Source organism: Struthio camelus, chromosome 3 (genome assembly GCF_040807025.1).
Source record: "Struthio camelus isolate bStrCam1 chromosome 3, bStrCam1.hap1, whole genome shotgun sequence".
NCBI classification, from domain to species: domain Eukaryota; kingdom Metazoa; phylum Chordata; class Aves; order Struthioniformes; family Struthionidae; genus Struthio; species Struthio camelus.
This window is the reverse complement of record NC_090944.1, coordinates 53,524,514-53,546,746: the sequence shown is the minus strand read 5'-3', so window position 1 is coordinate 53,546,746 and position 22,233 is coordinate 53,524,514. Positions and strand designations below refer to the sequence as shown.

At 41.3% G+C, this 22,233-nt stretch overlaps 1 protein-coding gene across 5 annotated transcripts in view; it reads right to left on the bottom strand.

Moving 5' to 3' along the window:
* Nucleotides 1-7,252: 7,252 nt before the first annotated feature.
* Nucleotides 7,253-22,233, bottom strand: part of KLHL32 (kelch like family member 32) — a 132,649-nt gene continuing 117,668 nt past the window's right edge. For all 5 annotated transcript variants that reach the window (XM_068937842.1, XM_068937843.1, XM_068937841.1 and 2 more), the window contains 4 exons: nt 15,118-15,176; nt 12,431-12,623; nt 10,274-10,368; nt 7,253-8,467 (listed from right to left, as the gene is read on the bottom strand). In XM_068937842.1, the coding sequence (XP_068793943.1) occupies nt 8,306-8,467; nt 10,274-10,368; nt 12,431-12,623; nt 15,118-15,176 (509 nt within the window). In that variant the 3' untranslated portion in view covers nt 7,253-8,305. The remainder of the gene's footprint in view (nt 8,468-10,273; nt 10,369-12,430; nt 12,624-15,117; nt 15,177-22,233) is intronic.

The following is a 22,233-nucleotide window of genomic DNA, read 5'->3' as shown; positions in this document are numbered from 1 at the left end:
CTTGCAGAGCGTTACTCTAGAGTGACTTATCGAGCATATACCAAAACAACTCTCCAAACTGAGGAGGAAAAAAAGAAACTGGTGAATTTAAGTACAGTATAAGAAAAGTAAGGATTGCATATCACCGTGAACTAAAACAAATAATTATGTATGATGTCTTATTAGATGCCGTCTCCATAAAGTCTACTTAGGACACTGAATATTATTTGGATTAAACCTTTCCACGTTATTTTGCATAGGAACAGTTTGGTTTAAAAACACTACACATGTCTACGTTCCCTTTACAGTGCACCTATGCATGGCATCCCTAGAGCCGTACATAAGGAGCTGCTTAAGCTAGATGGTGGGGAATACTGGAAAGAGGCTTTTACACTGGTTGCTATCACTGATAGGAGCAGTTCATCTGCATATATGTCCAATGTCTGCCTCTTTTTTTAAGGCAATTTAAGCCTACTTTTCCTTTCTCATGAAAGAGCATGCTGTCTCTGCTTTGCCTAGTAAGCAGTAGGGCAGAGCCTTGCTCCCAGTCACATAGAGAGGGAATCTGAAAATAAGACATCCACCAACTGGTGAGCATCCTTGACCTTGGCTGCAGGGAAGGAACTCACCCCCTGCTAAGCTTTGGTTATTCTCTCTGTGCAGGTCTGAAGTTGGTAGGTGTGTTCTGGGAAAACTGGATTGGGCCCAGTGGGCCAAATAGGAAAAGTGTGAAAGGAGATTTGCAGGGCTCAAGATCCTGGTGGCATGGAACTTGGATGGTTGTCCCTGTGTCAGCTGAAATGTCACCTTAGGGTTTAGCCAACAGTTAAGTGTGCAGTGAACTTGGAAAGTAACCAAGAAGAATTTAGGGGACCTCAGTGATTCCCTATTTGACTTTGACCTCTTGCTTCAGAGTAGTTTTGCTGCCATTGTGTATAGGTGGTTTGTAAGCATTTACAATTTGAGCTGGCACCAGGAGGCATTTCTGGGGTTACTAGCAAATCATAGACCTATCTCAGAGGCTCACCAGGAGATCGTAGCCTCTTTGTATTGTTGGTGTTGCCACAGACAATTTCAGACATCTGTTTCTAAGGCTGTAGAGGGGGAAATCCAGGAAGTATCAGAACAGGATACTGTTTCCGGGATAGATGCTTCACTGCCTTGCCCTGCCTGTTTTTGGAGTCTTTGTTTTTCAGGAGTAGTGGGCAGTGAGTTATTAGAAGCTTCTACCAACACTGGGCAGATGTCTTTGCTGCCATTTGCAGGATGACCTGCTCTCCACAAATAAATACAGCTCACATACCTGTTTTTCACCATCTCTCAGGTGAGTATGACAGGAAAGCTAGTGAGGAAGGCTCCTGGGAGTTTCTGACAATTATATTGATTACTGGAAAAGGGGCATACTTCATATTTGAGATGATCGCCAGCAGATGACCAAAGCATATCCCAAGAGCACCTTTCTAGAGATGAATACCAAGCTCACTCTCTATATAATAATGAGACTGGTAACTCACTCATACAAGCTCTGTCATCGCAGCAAAGACAACAGAAGCTGCCATTTGAAGTCATCAACTGCTGACAGCCAGCAGCTTTGCCAATCAGTCTGCTACTGGGAGTCACCGTTCAAGAAGCATGCCAGGCCTTAAAGAAGGTGCCTGCCACAAACATGGATGTTCAGGATGTTGGCGTTTTGGTCAGTCACTTGCACATAATTCATCCTGCAAGATGTCTTGAGAGAGATTCCTTTCTTCTGGCCAGCAGCAGTATTACAACTTTACAGCAATGGGAGGATTTTTGGCTACTATCCTTCAAGCTGTTCTAGAAGGTAATGGCCATTTCCCCCGTCTTAATGCTGTGGCTAATATCATGCTATGTATCTTGATAGTGTGGAGGTATGCCTGTGCAGGGGTTTCCTCATTTAAATCAATCAATGGCATGAGTGTGGCATAGTCTCAGCTTCCATGACTTGTGGAGCTATTGTACAGTGAAAATGGATTGCCATGAAGAATTTTCAGTTAGCCTCTGACCATGTGCACAATATTACAGAAATGTGCATTTTCCTGATGGAAATCTCTGTGAAGATCACTAACTGGTAATCTTTGTATGAATACAAGTAAAGAGCACCCTACCTGTCAGTTTTAAGAATCTACGCTTTCTAACAAGCAGGCTTGGGGGTTTTTTGGCCTCAGAGCCCCGAACGTTATTCACAGACCTTGTGAAATACTCACAAGTTCAACATTAGCCTTCAAGAAAAAAATCTGTCTTACCCCACCGCAGTGCTGCTGCTTTCACGCTTTTGGAGATATTGGGCATGGGGCGAGAAAAAGCTTACCGAGATTTAATATATATATATTTTTAAACTGCACTGAAAGATGGTGAGCCTGTGGTGACAGTAATTAAGTATGTTAAAAATGTCTTAATATCACCAACTTTTTTATATCTCTGAAAGGAGCCGGAGTAAACCTGGTGTACATGAAATTCATTAGTACCTCTAGCCACAATGCCTTGTAAGCATTTTCTACTCTGATCTCCTTGTCTAGAGGACTGTCCCAGGACATGAGTGGGTAAAGGATTACTGTGCTCTTTTTCTCTTTGCAATATGTAGAACTGATAGGAGAATAAAAAGTATTTCATTTTTATATTTCTCCTATTCCAGAATTCAGGATACTGATCACCTCTGACCTGTTATCTTCACTGTGATATGAAACAGCTGTCCAGTGTATCATGAGCAATGGTAGGGAGAGGGATGTCCAAATTATTTTTCCTTTAGTACCCCTGAAATGGTACACTGGCAAACAGAGGGGGAAAAAAAGAAATATTCTGTTCAAATTTCACATGCAACATCCATTAGTTCCACAAAGCTGTCCCTCTATTTTATACAAATTTCCCATTTTTTATTGTTATTAAAGAACAGGAACAAGAAAAATTATTCCTTGCTTCCATTTACAATGATTAAAAAAAAAACAAATAGTGGGGGGAAGGCAGTTGCTTCAATGAAAATGCTTCTGAAATAGAAAAATTTACTCCTTTTATGCTGGCAGAGAGCAGCAGACCTTTGCAAAGAATAAGGTTCTGCGTATCTGTTGTAATTGCGCAGAGCAGGAGCTGCCAATAGCATACTACTTACTTACACAGTAATTTAAGGAACTTCTATGACTGTCCACCTAAAAGCAACATATTTCCCTCAGGACACAGAAAAGAGGTTTTATTGCACGCTGTTTTTCTTTCTTTCAGTAGCTTCTAAAATTATGCACGTATGGGTATTTTCAGTTTAATCATATTTTATAATTTTTAACTATTACTTAAAACTCTAATTCAGTATAATCAGCCCATCTGTTAGCAATGGTTATAAAATTATGTTGAAGATTAAAAAATCTGATGTAGTGTCAATATGTCCTAGCATAATTAAGCTTGTTTTATAATGAATGACTAAGAAATGGCTTTTGTCTATTTGAGCTGCTTCAGTAGTAAATCTTTCATAGGCTTAGTGCACAATAGATACAGTTAAGTACAAAGGAAAAATAACTAGCCCCCCCCCCCCCCAATCCTATATATTCAAAGGTTAGTGTCTTTGCAGCCCTTGGGAAATGCCCACAGAATAATTCCTTGTCACAACCTGGTTCACTGTGTTTTTAAGTAAGTTCATCAAACGCTATATCTTGGATAGCCTGCCATCCCTGAAGAATGCCACCCAAGTAGGCATTAAAAACTCAAGTTTGCTGAATTCACTTATTAATTTTAGAAAGGGCCAACATAACCTGTATGGCACTGATGAGAAAATCTGTATGGACTGAGAGTGTTTCTGGAAGTACTTACTCTGTTCTTCAGTATTTTAAGTAAGTATTGTACCATTGTTACACAGAGTAACATTTTAAATATTTTAATTCTGGCATTACTGTGGAACAACCATATATTAATTATCTCTATTGAAAAAACATTCTTTATAGAGCCACTTTTTCCCTTTTAAAATGTGTCCTTGGGGGGAGGGAAGGAAAAAAAAAAAAAAAAGGTTTTAGTTTGGCAAAATAAAACTGCGTAAGCCCTTTATGCAATCTATTTGCTAAACTTCCTGCAAAGTCTTCCTCTCCTACAAACTCCGGCTGCAGATGAAGTGGTTTAACCTTGCCCTCTTAATTTATTCTACATTCTAATTTTCAATAAACAGATGCCGCCTCTTCTCGCGCTTGTTTCCACATTGTTCCACATTCTGCCTGTGTTGTTTCTGCATGTGTGAATATTCAATTATCTAGGTCTCCATGATTCTGCAACTGATGTACTAAGAGTCTGTGCCGGTTTGGGGGAGGGTAAGCGGAGAAGGCAAAAACTTAAGAGGAAAAAGAGTTACAGAAGTTGAAATCATCGTGGGAGTCAGGTACTTCACCTGGAAGCTGCTAAGTTAAAAAGTGTAAACGACTAGAAACACAAGCATTACAAAAACACTAGTGCAAAGAAACAGATTTGCAGCACACTGGCACATAACAAATAACTATTTCTTTGCTCGGCACTTGGGCGTGAAACGCTCGGTGGAGAACGGGCAGAAGCAGCTGTCGGGGCTCTCTTGGTGCTGCTGCTCAGCAGTGCGTCAGCACCCTGCGAGGCTGCTTCTGGAAGCGGTGTCTTTTTGGACGAAACGCACAAAGCAGCCGATTACTACTGTGGTTATTTATAGCTAAGGAGAACTGATAAAACATCTTAGGACGCTGAGGTGAAGCATGCTGTATAAAGGATGAAATATTATTCTTTATGGGAATGACCTAAAAGGCAGATCACAGGACAGGCATAGAAGTACTAAAGCTATTCATTATAGCTCTCAAGACCTTGTGGCCCAAAAGCCTCATTGCAGATGTGAGCAGCTTTAATCAATAACTCTAAGGAAACGCACAGAACTGCAGTGACTTCCAGACCGAGCCGTCTATGGAGCTGCTGCTGCTGCTGCTGCTGCTGCTGCAGCAGCAGCAGCACTAGTCAGTCACAAAGATGCCTCTTTCTTGAAGCCCTCAGTGAGCTTTACCAGCTGAGACACAGTTCATGACCTTGCACACTTTCCCAGCTGGGAACCCGAGTGAGTTGTGTTGGCTTCTGCTTTCACACCGTGCTGATCGGACTCTAGTAACTGAATGCTCAAATGTGGAAACATTCCTGTTCTGGGCATCTTCAAGGCTGTGTGGAAAAACTACAGCTAAACAGCCTTTCAGCGTTACATACCAAAACTGGTGGCTGGGCCGTGACAGAGGCTGGGTTCAAAGGTTTATGTAAGTTTGGCAAAAATAGTACAAAACGTTGGGCCACAGAGGTGGATGTGGCACCCACATGTAGGAGCCTGCAACCAGTGCAGTGCCAAAGGCCAGGGCCACTAAATGGAAAAGTGACAGAGCTGGGACATGCTGATTCAGCAGCTTCACCCTCCCCATCCCCTCCCAGCCAGCCATTGCCAGTGGGACTTGTACTTAGTCACAGCCGCAAGGCAAAGCCACCTGGGCTCTCCCATCCCCTACCCATCCCTAGGGAAGTCTCCTCACCCAGAGCAGAGCCCTGCTGGCACCAGCCGGCCATCTGCAGTGACACCGTGCTCTTAGCCAGTAATAGATAACCAGCTTGCTCACCTGGCAAGGGCTACACAGCTGACTTCAGGCTCAGTAAAGCACCTCCATGTGTCCTGAAGGTCTTGCAACTAAAGCAAATGAAAAGACCCCACAGGAAAGCCTGGCATGCAAACTTGGTGGCTGAGAGGTTGTCACGAAAGACTTCTCTGTGATCGCTGGAGTCCGATGATTAAGAGGTAGAGCAGAATCCTGACATTAATAGGAGCATATGCGTTGTCCTGAGGCTCTCTGGCTGTGGTACCCTTAACTAATTTAATGCAATTGCACAGCTGTTTAAAACTGCTATTCACCAGCAGACACAATTGGCGGTAACAACCAGAACAGTAAAAGTGTCTAAAGGGCAGAACAAACATAATAAATAACGTTCTTGCCATACACTCCGGCCTTTTCAGTCCTTGAACTAAAAGGCACATGCCGCTTTGCATAAGGAAGCTGGCCCCCTCCACTTCTCCAACTCAGGCTTCTGTCGCAGCTTGCTGCCGCTGGTAAACAGCCAGCTGGAGCCGTTGTAATCCCTCGCCCTCCAGAAGGAAGAGTTTTGAAATGATTTCATAGCTAAAGTGGTGGGAAGCTACGAGACCTAGGCACGGAAGCCTCAAAACTACGTTTAGACATGCAAAATATACTTTGTACTTTTGTCTGGAAACACACCGTGCTTTACAAAGCCTAGGAATTTAATTCTCCCACCACCTGTAAAATAGGAAGTAACAACAACAGTTTCTACACATGGAGCAAAAGCTGATCACTCACCTGATGTGGTGGTACCTGCTGAATGAGGCTCAAAGCCCTGAGGTGCTCTAAGCACGTCTATTTAACCACCCTCTTTCCGAAAATACGATGTCTAATGTTTTGCTAACCGTCTGTGTCCCTCCAAGCTGCACGTAGGTACAACCTCGAATACTGGCCAGGCTTGGCCCCGGCAGCCCACACAGAGCAACATTCAGATTTTTGAAGTGTAAATGGCTTGTTTGGAGAAATGGCCCTTGCGTGCTGATTTCCACGAGATCAAAGGAACTAAAACTAAAAAGATTCCTGATGAATAGCCTATGTAGCTGTCTGTACAGTTAGTGAAAAGTACTGCCTGGACACAGACTTGTTTTGTGTGCAAAGGGAGAAATTATTAGCACTCAAGTAAGCGCGCCTGGTGAAGCCTGGGTAGCTGGGACTCTGTTCTATGCAACTGCAAGCTGTTGAGAATATTCAGCAAAACTCTGTCTAACCTAAAAATTATTAGAAAAAGAAAGCTGATGTTCCCCATGGAGATTGCCAAACTGGAGACTGAAATGGTAGGAACTGATAAAAAGAGTTCTCCTTACGGTATCACTAACCAGGTCCCTAAAGTTAAAGATTTATTTGATTTGGCCACACTGCTCACTGGACGAAGTCAAAACTGTTCCTGTCCAGCAAGCACAGGCTATTACTGTGGCTTATTCTGCAAGCAGCATTTCCACGAGTGTCAGTAGAAATTTCATAGGTCTGCTCAGATACCACAGTAGCAAGGAACAGATCAGTAGGTAAAGCAGAGAAGCGCACTGTACCTGTAAATCATAAATAAAGATTTAATTATGTGCTTGGTTAAGATTTACAAACATTGAAGTTGTTGTTCAGATATGTAAATTTGTGACGAAAATAAGAGACAGGGGCTGCAGTAGCCAAGCAAAGCCAAAATATAACAGGTTAGAATTTTTATTGTGAATTGACATATGCCTGGAGTATGGCATGGAGACTCACTATATAAACTGAAAGAATAAATAAATAAATATTGACATTGTTATACACCTGTTTAGCCTCTGGAGACCAATGATTTGTGGGACCATATGTTGGACAAAATGAGACTGTTCGTTGATAATTGTAAATGTGGTGACCCTTTGCAAAATGGATATTAAAAATATTAAGTAAATGGCAGATTTTAATTATACAGTAAAGAGGCTGTTCTCCACCATTAAAAGACTGCAGCTGTCAGGCGGAATTGATCATATGACAGAAGGTAACATTTATTTGATAGTAGACCTTGGTAAATGACATCCCAAATGATCTTTAGCTTCTCAGACAAACACGTTCAGTTCAGACTTGGGTTTAACCACAAGGCTTCAGTGTCTGTCTTTCAGCTGAGACAATTTTTAGACGTGTTCCTCATATATTATAGGGCTTGTTTGTTTTTTGTTTTAATCCGCTTTGCAGTATTTAAATTTCAAATTGAGTAGTACTAGATGAGAAACTGTAAATGATGGAGTTTGGAATTGGTACTCAACACATTTGTTATTCTTTTTGCCAAAGGTATCAAGTAAGTTGCATAATTACCACAGTATTATATCATCTTTGTCAACATAAACACGGCTTTCTGTCGTCTTTGAAAGTGCCATTGGTGAAGACCTGAACGTGCAGACTTCCAAGAACAGCAGCCCAGGGAGGAGCTGAGAGCATTCACGATACCGTACAAAGTTGCATAAGGAAATTAAATGGAGACAGGTAGCAAGTAGTCACCAGCAGAAATGCCAAATGGTCTTGTGTATATGCTTCTAAATCTGAGGCAGAGGAGACCACAGACAGTTTTTGTAGCTTCCATCTTGCCTATTGTGATCTGACTTTAAGACAAACGTGTGAAGGTAAAGCAGCAGCCTGCACGGATTGATTCTTTTCGTTGATCCAAAGAAAGCGTTCTATACACAGGGTTTGATTTTTCCCCCTCCACTTTTGACTTTATGAAGTGCATATGCCTCGCCTCACATTGTGCCAATCCTGTGGTGAGGCACTTGCAGAGTCTGAAGGTTGGGGCATGTGAAATAGGGAGCCGGAAGAAAGCAGGCTGCTATTCCATTGGAAGCAAAAGGGAGTGTAGGCCCATAAAATACCTCTTCTTTCCCTTCCTTGCTAACATCCAGCACCTGCAGGTCAAAGTGTAGAAAATATTTCAAGGATCACAAAAGAAATCTGAAACAAAACTGCTGGCACATACTGCATAAATGTACTATTAATCCCAACAGAAAGGTAGTCTGAGATCACTTTTAGATTGTATTTATGGATCTAGTGATTTATTACTGTCCTTATCACCCAAATCTTATCCTAGCCACCACTTAATAGTAGATAGTGACGCTTTTCATTGTGTTTCCTGGCAGCAGAATGTGCTGCCATGCAAGTAGAGCACTCTGCACAGAAATGCTAAACCGTTACCACAAAGTATGAATCATTTGTCACCTTGGTATATAGAGGAGCAAGCGAGCTCCATAGAAGTTGGAAAGGCCAAATGAATGACTTCAAGTAATGAAGACATATGGAAAAAAGTGCTTTTTTCTTCCAAAGGAGAGATCAAATTCAAATTTGCTGAATATGAAGATAAAAGGGCTAGTTTTACTGGTTAAAGCCAGGCACAATGCCAACAATGAGAAGGGAAGGAGGCAGCACATGCAGCTCTGCCAAAGCACTTGTTATACTTCTTCTCCCTTCAATGCTGAGACTGTCTTGGGCAGGCTGCCAGTTCACAGCCAGTTTTGGGATGTGGATAAAAGTCCATTTTGAAAGGAAGATCCCAAGATCGTTTTCACTTGTCACTAAGCAGTATTTAAACCCAGGTGAAACAATATTGCAAAGTACCTGCTGATTACAAATGAGTGTGGAGTACCATCCACCACCTTGATATACTGCTATGCATTACTCCACGTGGAGCACTGTATTTCAGCTACTGTTGTTATCCAAACCAGTCTGAATGAATTTTTCTGGTTGCAGTTTGTGGGTAGTGCAGCCAATAACTTAGAAAAATGCAATTACACTGTAATGAGAACATAGTTTTAACTATTTATCTATCTTACATGATCTGTTCTTTACAAACTCATGCTAACGAGTGTTCATCATTAGGTCAGCATTTATTACATTCCTTTATCATGCTAACTTGTATCCTTGTGGGACAGTTTGGAGGTTAAAAGCTAAAATCCTTACTTGGAAGCTAATGAAAATTTTGTCTATCAGCAAAAGTGCAGAGTGAGACGGAAAGAGGTTCTACCTGTAACTGCCCAGCTGGTCACAAAGGGAAGGCTGCACAGCAGATTTCCTTCCCTCAGAGAAATGCAGAAAGATAAAAATTCCTAGTTTCTGTAAGGGAATATCTGAAAGCTATGACTCTGCAGGTCAGCTGCTATCATACAAGATGAGAGCAGAAGAGTTTATTGGACAACCTATTACCTGCAACAGGGATCAAAAACAACTTCCGTTCAGGCTTTGAAGCAGTAAGCACTCGGGCAGGCTGCAGGTTAACTGAACTTTGTCAAAGAACAATTCGTTAACTCTGGCTGCTCTTCAGAAATACAACTTCAAGAAAAACACACACGCATGAAAGGCTGAAAATTGAGGGCCAGGCCTTAGGCCCCATCCATTTCTGCAGGTCTTTTACCTTTGAACTTTATTGTGCCACTTGAAAATATACACTCGCTCTTTTACCCAAATCTTGTCACAGGAGAGATTCCTCAGCCCTCTTTTACCAGAAGATCTTATTTAGAAGAATTACATCTAATGACTAATCCAGAAATCTTTTTAATATCCAGTTTCCTCTGTGTGTTTCTACGGGTTCAGTGGCTGCACAAGAAACATCCTTAATCTCTCCACTTCACACACATTTTCATTTTTGAATAACCTCTGCATAAAGAAGTATCCTTGTGAAATTATTGGCAAAGACTTTAAAGGAAACCTAAATCACTCACCTGGATACACGCCAAAGGCTCATTTGTCCAAATCGAATAGCCGCCAACTAAATATATTCTACCGTTGTGGACGGCAACTCCAGATTCATTTTGACCTAAAGTAAAAAAGGAAATAGAAATAGAAACCACTTCCAATGTTTAATTAACCCTTTTAACACTGAATGCAAATGTGAATGCATTTGGCTGTAACTTGAGTATTTCAGAATTCACAACTTGCAACAATTAAGGTGAGGTGCAAGAGCTGTTCGCTATCTGCAGGAGCACAGTATGTTGCTGTCCAGAGAGATACCACAGACGAGCTAGGTCACAGACACAGATAAACTGAGGCTGTGCAGGGGACCATCTGCTGTCTTCTCAATGGCACTGTTTTTCAACACATCTAGGCAAGCTCCCCGCATGCCTCTCAGCTACTATCACAGGCACACATTTAAATAGGTACGTCAGCCAAGAGAGCTGAACTGCCCTCACCTCCTGCCCGCACCTGCTCAGCCCTCCCAGTTCTACAGGTACGAGTACAGTCAAAATTGCAGAAGCTGCTGGGCAAAGCTCTTTCCCATAGCAACCATGTCCTTAATAAATCTGGAATTTCTGAAGGATGGTTTTGAAGCCTTAAGAAATGCAAACCACACAGTGCAACAGGCATATTTAATGCCAGTTGCAGAGACAGAAAGGCTTAGGTGGCTTTGCAAGGGGCAGGTTGCAGGGACAACCCACCAGGTCAGCTCTGACGACAGGCTATTATATCTCACTGCATTCAGTGGGAAGGATCAGCTCCAGAGCGAGGGTGCCTGTAGTGCCAGGGCTCTTGCAGTCCTTCCCAAAAACTCAGTCCCTCCAGACAATAAAATAATTAAATGGAGAGCAAAAGCAATATGAAAAACGATTTCCATCTGGTAGCGTGTGACTCCTCCTTTTTAACCCATGCCCCTCTCCTCAGTGTCCATGAACTTTCTCTGATGACCTGATTGAGAAAATAAGGAATCCTTTTCCAGATCCCAGAGATTAGGAAGCCTAGTGTAGCATCTTAAAGAACAAAGTTGCTACTAGAGCAGCTTTTAAACCTACTGGGAAGAAAATGAGATAATGCGACTGTCTTATTTGTCACACATTGATTCCTCTGACATGGAGCTCCTATTTCAGCTAAGTTTCCAGATATGCTGAGCTTCTAGTTAAGCTCCTACAACTTTTGTATCCTTTCCAGTGGTAGATCTTGGAAGTGAATGCAAGGCCAAATGAAAGAGGATGAAAAGTGAAGGAGGCTCAGTTCTAGGACTCCAATAGCAGTCCGCACTTAAACTTTTTGGCAGACAAAACTGTTACTATGACAGTGCCAAGTCTGCTGAAGAAGAGACCAGTCCCAACATTAATGCTGTCCTGCCCTGAAAACACATCCTCTTCTGGAAAGCTACTATCAGTGTTACTCTCAAAATGTGTCACTTGTCTGCCTCTCCCAAGGGTTTGAGGCGTTAGTATATCTGGGAAGCTTACCAGGTGGTGGTGAAATTAGGCGGGCTGTGTGGCAGGGCAGTGAGTTGCAATGCTTTGCAAGCTGCTACTGTAACTGTCCTTCCTAATGACTGTAAAGAGGAACTTTACAAAATCGGTAGCTATCTAAGATACTCAAGTCATCCATGATTAGACAGAATTCTAATGAAGACACTACTTTCCTGGGAATTCATTAAGAAGCTATTGTTTAGAAGTAGCAGACAGCCAACAGATTTCAATGAAAGCTCCACCCTCCAGTGCCAGCAGAAACGCGTTACAAAATGATGTTATCACAGTAAAGCTGCAGATGCATCTGCCTATTGTGTACTCAAATAGTGAGCTAAATCTATCAGTACAGGCAAACTTTCGGAGAACCGAAAATAAGGACTGGTAATTTTTTGACAAATTATTTTCGATTGCTTTATTAAGTCACATTTTTGTGCATCTTCCTAAAAATTTAGCCTGTGATGTCCTAAAACAAATGTTTCATAGAAAGATGTATGCCAGAACAGTAACTGAAACTCTGCTGTCGGCAGACCACAGCCCCTGAATCAGAGGCAGCTGCAGTGAAGTCACGGAGATCTACATCCTATAGGCATCTAAAGGGGGAAAAAAATGATGCTTTACCGTAATAACAATGATGAGTTACCTGGTTTTGCATACAGTACTTGCCTGTCAACATGCTGAAGCTGCAGCGTGTCCATTGGTCAGTGTCTATGTTGTAGGAATCTATGTGCCGAACCAGGATCCGATCATTGTTGTAGTCCAGGTCATTCCCTCCTAACACATAAAGTTTCCTTTGAACAGCAGCCATGGAGTGATACACTCTCCTCTGTAACATTGGGCTACGGCTTAGCCACTTATTCTGGAAATGAAAAGACCAAACTGGTCTCAGCAGTGCTTGAAGATATACATATATGAGTGGTACAATAATATTATCATGTTACTAGTCTTCTCCTGCCCTTTGGCCAGAAACCGCAAGTGTGTACACTTGTGCTATACATAGGCTAAACATGCTTGCCGGTTATAACATTGACTAGACATACTGGACTTTCTACACTTACTTCATAGTTCTCACATTTAAATTTATTAATTTATTAGTGTTCCCGGCTCTGTGTTTCTCTGTTTATCTCATCAGATTTCAAGCCTTTTCTTTCTTTATAATTCAGTAGCAAATCCTCCTTAAGCAAGACTGTTATGCTTCAAGCAAAAATAAAATATTAGGGGTCTCCTTTGTACACAGCACTAAAATTTTCTGGACCAGTTAGCTATGTTATGAGAGAAGAGAGATTCTTCTACCTTTCGTTATTTAGAAGCTTATTTGATCTTATCCTTGGGGAGCAAAGCAACAGGGAAAAATAATTTGCTAAAGAATCTTCTCAAATGATTCATGTATTTGGTTTAATGCTAACTCTTTATTTTTAGGCACTTACTTACAAAATAACATCCCTCTGCATATCTTCCGTCCTAGTAAACATTATTCCAGAGTTTTACTTTTTGAGGAAAAAGGAGAGGGGACAGGGAAGCAGAGGGATTAAAACATAGCATTTTAAATGTAAGAAAGCAATTGCTCCTGCTACGCTTAACAAATCAGACAACCTGGCAATTGACAAAGATTAATATATCTAAGTGGATGAAGTTAAAATCTGTCAGGAAATTCCTCGCGTTACATGCGTCATCACTTGGGGTAACTCAAGAGCCCCTAATAATACTGCCTTTTAACCTCCATAACGTATAGCTATACATTTCAATGTGTAATAGTTGAATATTAGGCATTAATGTTTGCATTAGTAGTCCAGTCTCTTAACACAAGACTATAGACACCATCTGCTTTGCAAAGCCTGCCTGCATCCCCTGATTATGTCTTTAGCTTCCTCCACTGCAGTGCCTGCCAGGTGAGCCGCAAAGCACTGCAAAGGCAAAGAAACAGAGGGGCCTGCTGGGGTCATTCCTAATAAGCCAGCGTGTGAATACTAATCAGTGGTGGGGAAGCAGAGGTCACCCCAGCCGGCTTGTTGGCAGGTAGCTGTGTGCTCTGTGGCAGATGGCAGGCATTATCGACTCGCCACAAAGGCCTCGCGCAGAAGCAAGCGCGAGCGCTGAATGATAGAGTTATTGAGATTCTGTGCAAGATGCAAGCAGATGTGATGGTTTCCAGTACCCACCGTAAACAATATGCCAGCAGAATTTTTAAAAAGAGCATGTGTGTACAAACACGAAGCAGACCTTATTTGAAGAATGCTAGCGCACACTTCCTCTTTAACTCTTTACCCGTCAGGCTGGGCTTCCTGCAGTCAGTGCTGGGCGCTAAAGGAGCCCTGCCACCGATATTTTGGGGTGCAACTTCCAATGCTATGTCTGCAAGTGAGGCGCCAAAGCGAAAGACACACAAAAGACTTTGAGACAGTATCTAAAGGAGATAGTGCCTCTCAGAAGCAAAATAAGATTGCTGCCTGCAATTACTGCGTGCTTGGATTTAGGACAGAATCAGTGTTGGTGCAATCGACGCATAAAATTGTTCCTGAAAAACAAAGAGCCAGGTTTGCCATTGCCTGCTTTCTGCTTCACGACCCGTATGTGATATATACCTTACAAAGTTAATGGGAGCCATATAGAAGTGTCTGCTGGCAGAACGCGGTTCCAAATACAGCACTCAAAGCCCCTATCCTGCAATCAGAAAAGTCGATACTCTCCCAGGTGAGTGTAAATCAGACTACGCAACTCCAATTTCAAGCTTAGGACTTTTATTTCCAAATACAAGCAAGAGGGCATAACCATGCCCTAACCCGCTGAAATGGTTACTGAGCCATGCTAACCTAATCAAAACACATACATAATGTATGAAATAATCCCTAAAAGATATTTTAGGTGCTTGGGTAATGAAATGATAGGCACCCTGGCAGCCAGTGGAATAAGTCACTGACAGGTAACATAGTTCTGCAAGTATGCAGGAAACTGAAAGCCTATATATATATAAATTATTATGCCTTTTCAAAGCAGAAATGCCAATGAAAAGAAGCAGTTTTGTGACAGCGACTTTGAGTGTATGTTGCCCAGGGCTTTGTTGCCAGAGATTACAGAAAAATGAACAAGCAAAATAAACATCAATAAATACAGGGAATTTAAAACACGTTTCTATATTTAAACTGAGATTTTTCTTACACCTAAAGGCTTCAAAAATACTAAAACGTCAGGGCCTCCATTACTCTGTTAAACATACACAGCAGTGGGAAGTGAGTGTAAAACACTACCAAGTCGGAGGGACAGCATTTTTACTCTTACAAAATCACTTGAGCTATTTGCTAATAGATCTATTTTAAGCAAGACATGAGAAAAACACATACAACACAGATACCCACCTGCTTAGGATCATAGACCATGAGCCTGTTTTGATATTGTGCAGTATTTGTTACTCCTCCTATGAAAGAGTTTACACAGGTTACATTTTTTCACATGAACAACACCAAGATCCAGACTGTGTATAGCAAAATAGCCAATACTAGGCTTCATTTGCTGACATAGTTATATTGTATGCTACCAGCTACACTTGTATGCTGCTGCATTTTTTAATCTGGTTAAGAGGTAGTAAGCAGCACATTTGTAAAAAAATCTAGTGACATAGAACAGCAACAACCCCCCCACACTACTTTCTTCACAAGACTAATTCCATGGGCTACAAAGAGGATAAAAATTGGTTTGTTTAGAAACCACCACGCATTCAGCCCTTTTCGAGACACAAAGATAAAAACCGCTGCTGTTCCAAGGAGCATGCAGCGCCTGACACAGTTTAGAAAAAGAGAAAGAGATGGTTTTGCATCACAGAGAAGGAAGAGGTCAGAGAACAGCTGTACCTACATGACAGCAGCGATGTGGGATGCCAGTGCCAGCTGGAAAATGTAGTGCAGCCCTTCGAGCAACTGCATTCACATATATATTTGAAAGAAATTCTGTACTTGGCCTAAATTACCAAGGGAGCATCTCCCGGCTTAGTTGCAGACTTACATTGAGAGGTTCCTCCACAGTGATTAGAAACACTAACCATTCACCATTGCTTACTTTTCATTAATGGGTAGAAACTAAGGTATGGGGCACCTCAGAAAAGCTCAGGATGGATTTTTACCAAAGTAGATACTGCAAATCAACCCTTTACCTCAATACTGTATGTTTAATGTCTGATCATCCTATAAGCTACTGGTTTCAATGGTAACTCTCATTGAGTAAACCAGATGAAAATCATTCATCAGCCTCAAGTCTGTAATCTTAGCTGAGTAAACACACTCTTGAACACAGCTGAGCCGCCTGGGAACTCTGTGTCTCTGCAGCACCACAAGTCCCCCCGTCCCCCCACCTACACACTTGGGCCCCTGCAAACGCTGCACCTCTAGGTTTCATCCTACCAGAAAGTCTGAACACAACTAAAGCACATTAGTAGCCACACACCAGCGAAAACCAGACTGGCAGACTAGCTTTTTATATTATGGTTTTAACATCACGTGCCAGAGACGGACAAAATCGGCCAGCAGAGGAAGGAATTTAATCTATCATTATACTCATTCATGCTTCTCTTGTGCAAGGATACCCTCTGTTTCAGACAGAGCAGCTACAGAGCTGCTTTAATTCCTGCTGGCTGGGCTATGGTCACCAGTTGGCTGGTGGTCAGTTCTTCTTTCTTTTATCCCCTAGCAGCATTCACATGCCTCCACGCCAGGAAAACCTCCTTTTGCCACACTCCTGCTGCACGCAGTGTAATAGTTTCATTCAGAGCCCTACTGTGGTTTTTCAGGGACTCCCCACCTCTCATGTGTCATTTCAGTTTGCAGGGTGGTATTGGTGTTCATGACCTAGATCCTTTCTGGAGAAGCTAAACCGAAAGCTCCGCTCCAGATGTGCACTAGATACTCTAGCTCCTAATGGGAGAATCAGGATGTGAACCAAGAACTGGTCGTTTGGACAGCTTTGAACCAGCTGAATGCTGGTTACATTCAGCCCAGGGAACCAGATTAAATCTAGTCCAAAGTAAAAGCCCTGAACTGTAGATAGTGCAGATACAGAGCACTCAGCACCAACGCTTTATCTGCTGATCTGCTCCTACTGGGCTGAATTACTCGCTAATGTAGACGCACCCCTCAGCCAGGCCAAATGTTTCCATCACACTTTCGCACATACTGTCCATCACAGCACCTGTAAATTACACATGTAACAAAATGCACTGGAAAGCAATGATTGCTTCCATTTCTAATCTCGCGATATGTCATTTGTCTCTACTTTGCTGAGCAGTGTTAGCAGTCGTTAGCCATACATACAAAATAATCTTTTTTCTGATCTGTTTTGTAATTCCATTTCTTCTACGTTGTTATTTTAACTCTTAAAATAATGCTTAAAAATAAGATGTCAGATTAGTATTTTGAAAAATAAAAGTCATGGTCATTTGGTTGATTATCTCCAGAATGTGAAACTACAGGAGACACACCAGAAACACGATGCTGTATCTCTTATTCTTGTTAAGAAAGAATACGTGAGTTTTGGGGGAGAGACAGGGAGGAAGAAGAGAAAGAATGGAGTTGCTTCCTAGTAAAATAATGAAATAATCAAATAAGCAAAATTAGTTTCCTCTCTTCACAAAGAGCCCCTCATATCAAGTACACAGCTTACATTTTTTCCCCTGCAATATTGCTCATCTGTGGTGTTTTATCATTACATTCTCTTCACATACCGCTCTTCACTTTTAGATTAATCTGCCAAAATGAGATGCTAAGGATTTGCATACAGATTTGACTACACAAAAATAGATCTGGAATTAATAACAGTCTCTATATGTTTTAATTTCTTCTAGACTGGAGTACCCTTGCCTCCAGCAGTATTCTTGGCTTTGAAAGTCATCAAGCTGATTTGTCTGCTCTTAGGTTATGATGCCACATGCTGCTACACTGTCCCCTGCAATCAAAGTGCTTGCAGAGATAGATTCCATGCCTTCCCCTAACAAGTATATTTTATAGATTGGCAGTTTTGATCTCCCCTCCCCAGGGGGATAATCTGCATCTTAACAGGTTTCTATAGATACATCTGTCATTAAATATGCCATCTTATATCTGCATCAATTTTCAAACTCAAGTTCCTCCTAACTTTGAAGTGCTATAGCAAAAGTTTAAAATTTTCTGCCAAAATTCAAATTTAACAATTGAACTCTTGAACTATTCCTTTAAAAATACTCCAGGCAGCTGGGAGAGGGCAAAAGAAGAGTAATATGTCTCTTAACAAATAGGACAAGGAAAAATAAAAGTTTAAATGGTACTAAAAATAGCAGCTACTTTCTCTCAGAAAAAAAATTGAGTAATCCTGAGATGATTTCTTAAACTTCTCTGCAGTGCTCTCTATGAGAAAAGAAAGGGAGAGGTAATGGTAACAGCACTTGTAAAGAAGTACTTAAAAACAAAATACATGTTATTAAATTTGATGTCAAGCAATAGCAGATAATGTGGTAGTAACACATCTGTTAAGAGAAAAAAAATCTCTCAGTAAATGCCAACAAAATTTACAGTTTGGTCAGTGCTAACTGAATTTTACAAGCCAAGGGCAACAACTGCATCACACATGGACATGAGCAGTTTGCCTGGAGGTCCTCGAGTTTCAGGGAGACAAGGAACGCCCTCAGGACAAGCCTGTGTCTTTCCTGTTCTTACAGGAGTGAGAACACCATCACGGAGAGCCCAAACAGCATCACACCGGTGGGGCTTACTGAAGTTTTTATATTGCCACAAGCACGGTCACTTACTCTCTGCGGAGGCAGCTAAAGTGTAAAGAAGGTGATAAGCCCTGCTCTCTAACTGAGCCCTCCCAAAATCATAAATTCAGCGCTCATGCTCGTGCCCCTCTACAGGGAGAAGTTCCTGGAGAGGTCTGAGACCTACCTTATTCTCCTCCACCTCCAGTCCTCATACATGAAAAATACTTTCTTTTGTTACAAACCCCAAAACAGTTCTCAAACCCAACTGAAAAACACCTCCAGTAAAGACAGCTCCAAAAATAGAAGGGTAGGAGGCACTAAGCTTTAACACAATTTTCCCAATTGGAAATTTGTAATCCATATTTATAATGTGTCCTAGTAAGACCCCCATATGACTTGAGAAATCTAATCCCATCCAAATCCCAGAGAAAATATCACAACTCTCTCTGAAGTCCCCAAGTGCTAGGTTGTGCACATGAATCTAAGTTTGCTGGGAGATGTGTAAAACCACATGTTGGCAAAGAGCTCCCATGTGCATTCCTTCCAGCAAATACACGGAATATATAGAACTCAGGAAATGCGCCCTTAGGTACTCTGTGCTGTTTTAAAATAGAAATCTCTCCTCTCTCTCTCTCACATCAGTGAGTTAAACATAAGATAATCGTTCTTTGACATGCAAACCCCCTGCCTTCTACTTCAGTTAACCCAGGTGCAGTGAGGACAGGTGACAGAGCATATTCCTCCAGGTAATGAATCCCCTGGAAGACAGCAATGGCAGCTCTAATTTACACTACTCCATCCTGGAAGCAATCCAGCTGTCAACAGGAGGGGCATCGGTCCTAGTTATAAAAGAAAAACATAAAAAACTGATGTTTACATTCAATCTAAGAAGAAACAAGGCCATCAGATCCATAAAGGCAGTGCTTTAAAGGTGTGTGAGATCCATTACTCTTATTCAAAGTTGATAATAACAAAAAAGAAACACTGTTCCAAATATAGACTAAGAATGGGTCACAGGGGCAATTCTTATCTATCGGTTAAGTTCATGATAATTTCCATGCCAGCTGCACCACAAAACTTGATTTGCTTAGTTACTGAAGATTCCTATTTATTCCAGATCTATTTTTCATACAACAATTTTATAGTAATGTAATACTTTTCACTCCAATTGCTTGCAAACTTGGAACAATTCTCCATGATACGTGATCTCTGTTATCTCATTGGTCAAAACCTCCACCATTAGGAAAAAAAAAATGTCAACAATCAAATAATTTAAAAAAAAGTCAAAGAAGAAAAAGCAACTGTATGGGGGGGTTGTTTGTTTCACCCTGCGGCAAAGCTGAGTTTTCATGTGCGTGTCAAGATGTGACTTTAGCAGACACGCATAAGGTCACGCAACTCAGACCTCTCTGAAATAACAGCATAATACTTTGCTTTAGACAATACTTTTCACGTGTTAATCTCTTAAGCACTTTACATGGAAGGGACGCCTTGTTATCCCCAGCTGCAGATGCCAAAACGGCACAGAGCTGAATTGTCTGGCAGAGCTTCCCTAATTCTCTCTGTGCGCCCCTGTCTCCACCCTCACTACACTTATATGAAAGGAGGAAGGTTAACCTGCACAGAGAAGCAGGTCCCCAGATTTGCATGGTGCACCATGGGGGATGACGGGAAATGTGTCGAGTTCAAGTTCTCACTCTCACGGAGAATATTTCCCTGCAATTATAGGAAGTGACTGTTAGTAACGTTGAACTCCAAAGGGTTTGGTGCGTTTTGTGTCTGTTGCACTTGAATAGTTCTCAAGCATGTGGCACGCGGTTCCTTTGTGAAATGGGTCACAGTGTCAGATGTTAACCGGGGCCTGGAAAATTCAGTTTTCTATAAAATTTCAAAACCATCTGCCCAGTGTTGTACTGTCAATACAGAAGACTTTTTTTAATGAATTCTCGTCCACTTTTTAAAATAAAACTAAAATAAAGCAAGGGGCTGTGAAAAAAAAGAAAAAGAAAAAAGAAAAAAAAATTATGGCACAAATATAAAACCGCCTTCCAGAATATATGGAGCTTAGAAAACTTGAGAGCTGAACCTACCTTTTATTCCCCAGAAGGATCAGTCTACTTCCAAAGGGCAAAACTACTCTGCCCTCTGACAGGTAAAAACCCCAAAGGGGTGGAGGCAGCTTAGCGGTCCCTCTATCACCTGAAACGCTGGCCACCCGTCTCTTACTATCAATGTTCACGTGCCCTTCTAGAGCACTTTGCTTATCAGACTTCCTGGCTTCCGTCACCATGATTTTACGCTCTATTACTTTTGACTCCTTCTCATATTTGTCCCAAAGGAGCAGCAAGGTAAAGCTGACAATGAATCCCAACAACAGTAACAGCAAACCCATAAGTCTAGTCAGCTTTTGATCAGCAATGTCCTTCAAAGACAACGGGCAGTAGCAGGGGTACTCGTGCTCTGGCTGTAGACTAAGCAAATGGTCTGTGTGCAGGTCATGATTTGATGATTCTCTCCACAAATACAGGGGCTAGAAAAGTTCATTATCACTATTTATTTGTTTCACTTATAAAAAACTGGAAAAATTCTCATAGTTATTTTGCCAGCTGGTTGTACCAAACGGACTTTAAGAGCTCTTGCTGACGACCCAAAAAAGGAGCAAGGATATAGCTCTTAAGCATCTCTAGCTCAGAACACTTTTCTAATTACTTAATTTCAGGCCACATATTTCAAAATCAGGTTTCCTCCTGCATTACTGATTACTCTTATTCTAACACCTTATATTTGATGGAGGAACAGTGGATTTTTCAGCAATAACTACTGGTATTTTGGAACAGTAAAACATCTCTCTGTACTACTCCCCTATCCCTGAATGCACATGTAGAAAGAGTTAGTTTCTGGCCTTAAGCAATTAATTAATAATAGAAAGCTAGCTACTGTTATTACATGTCCACCCACTTTTATTTTTAAAATAACTATTTTCAATATGTATAACCCAGTTTTCAATCTGTGAGAACATAATTCAGATCAACATCCTACTGAAGTATTGCATGACATGCTCTCATAATTCATAGTAAACTGTCAGAACGTAGCAACTCAAAACTGCTGAGCATTTTCTCAAAAAGGCAAAAACTATACAGAATATAACAGAAAAGTCCTGTCTAGCTCATTCTACTGCCAAAACATTACTCCTTACTGTGACTATTATATGCCATCAGTTTTACAACAGAAGCTTTGTTAGTAGCACTTTCAAATATAAATAGAACCGTATTGATCGAATATTTTTTGTTGCTTTGCCCAGCTGTAAGCAGATCATCTAACAGGCTTCCACTTACTTCCTCCCCTGATTCTACAGCCGTATTAGAGGCATATCCTTGAACAGAGTATCATCACTGCAGATAGTATTTAAACATACAGGCACACAAGTATTTCACTTATGTAACTAAGCACATTCATTAATCCTCAACATAATTTTCCCCTTCCCAGCATACCTGGAAGGATTAAAAGCAATCTTCAACCAGCCCCACACTTGACTTGAAAAATCTCTATCAAATACTTTCTTCTTCTTGTTACCAAAAAAAAAATAAGAAGAAGAAGAAGAAAACCTTTTTTGGTGTACTGGAGCCAGGACCACACTCTGATGAGTGTCTCTAGTGCTCTTTCAATGTTTCTACACAAATCTATTTAACACAATTTCCTTAAGAAAGCTCTTTTTTCATTATTACTGTCAAATGTCCACCACAAGCGGGCG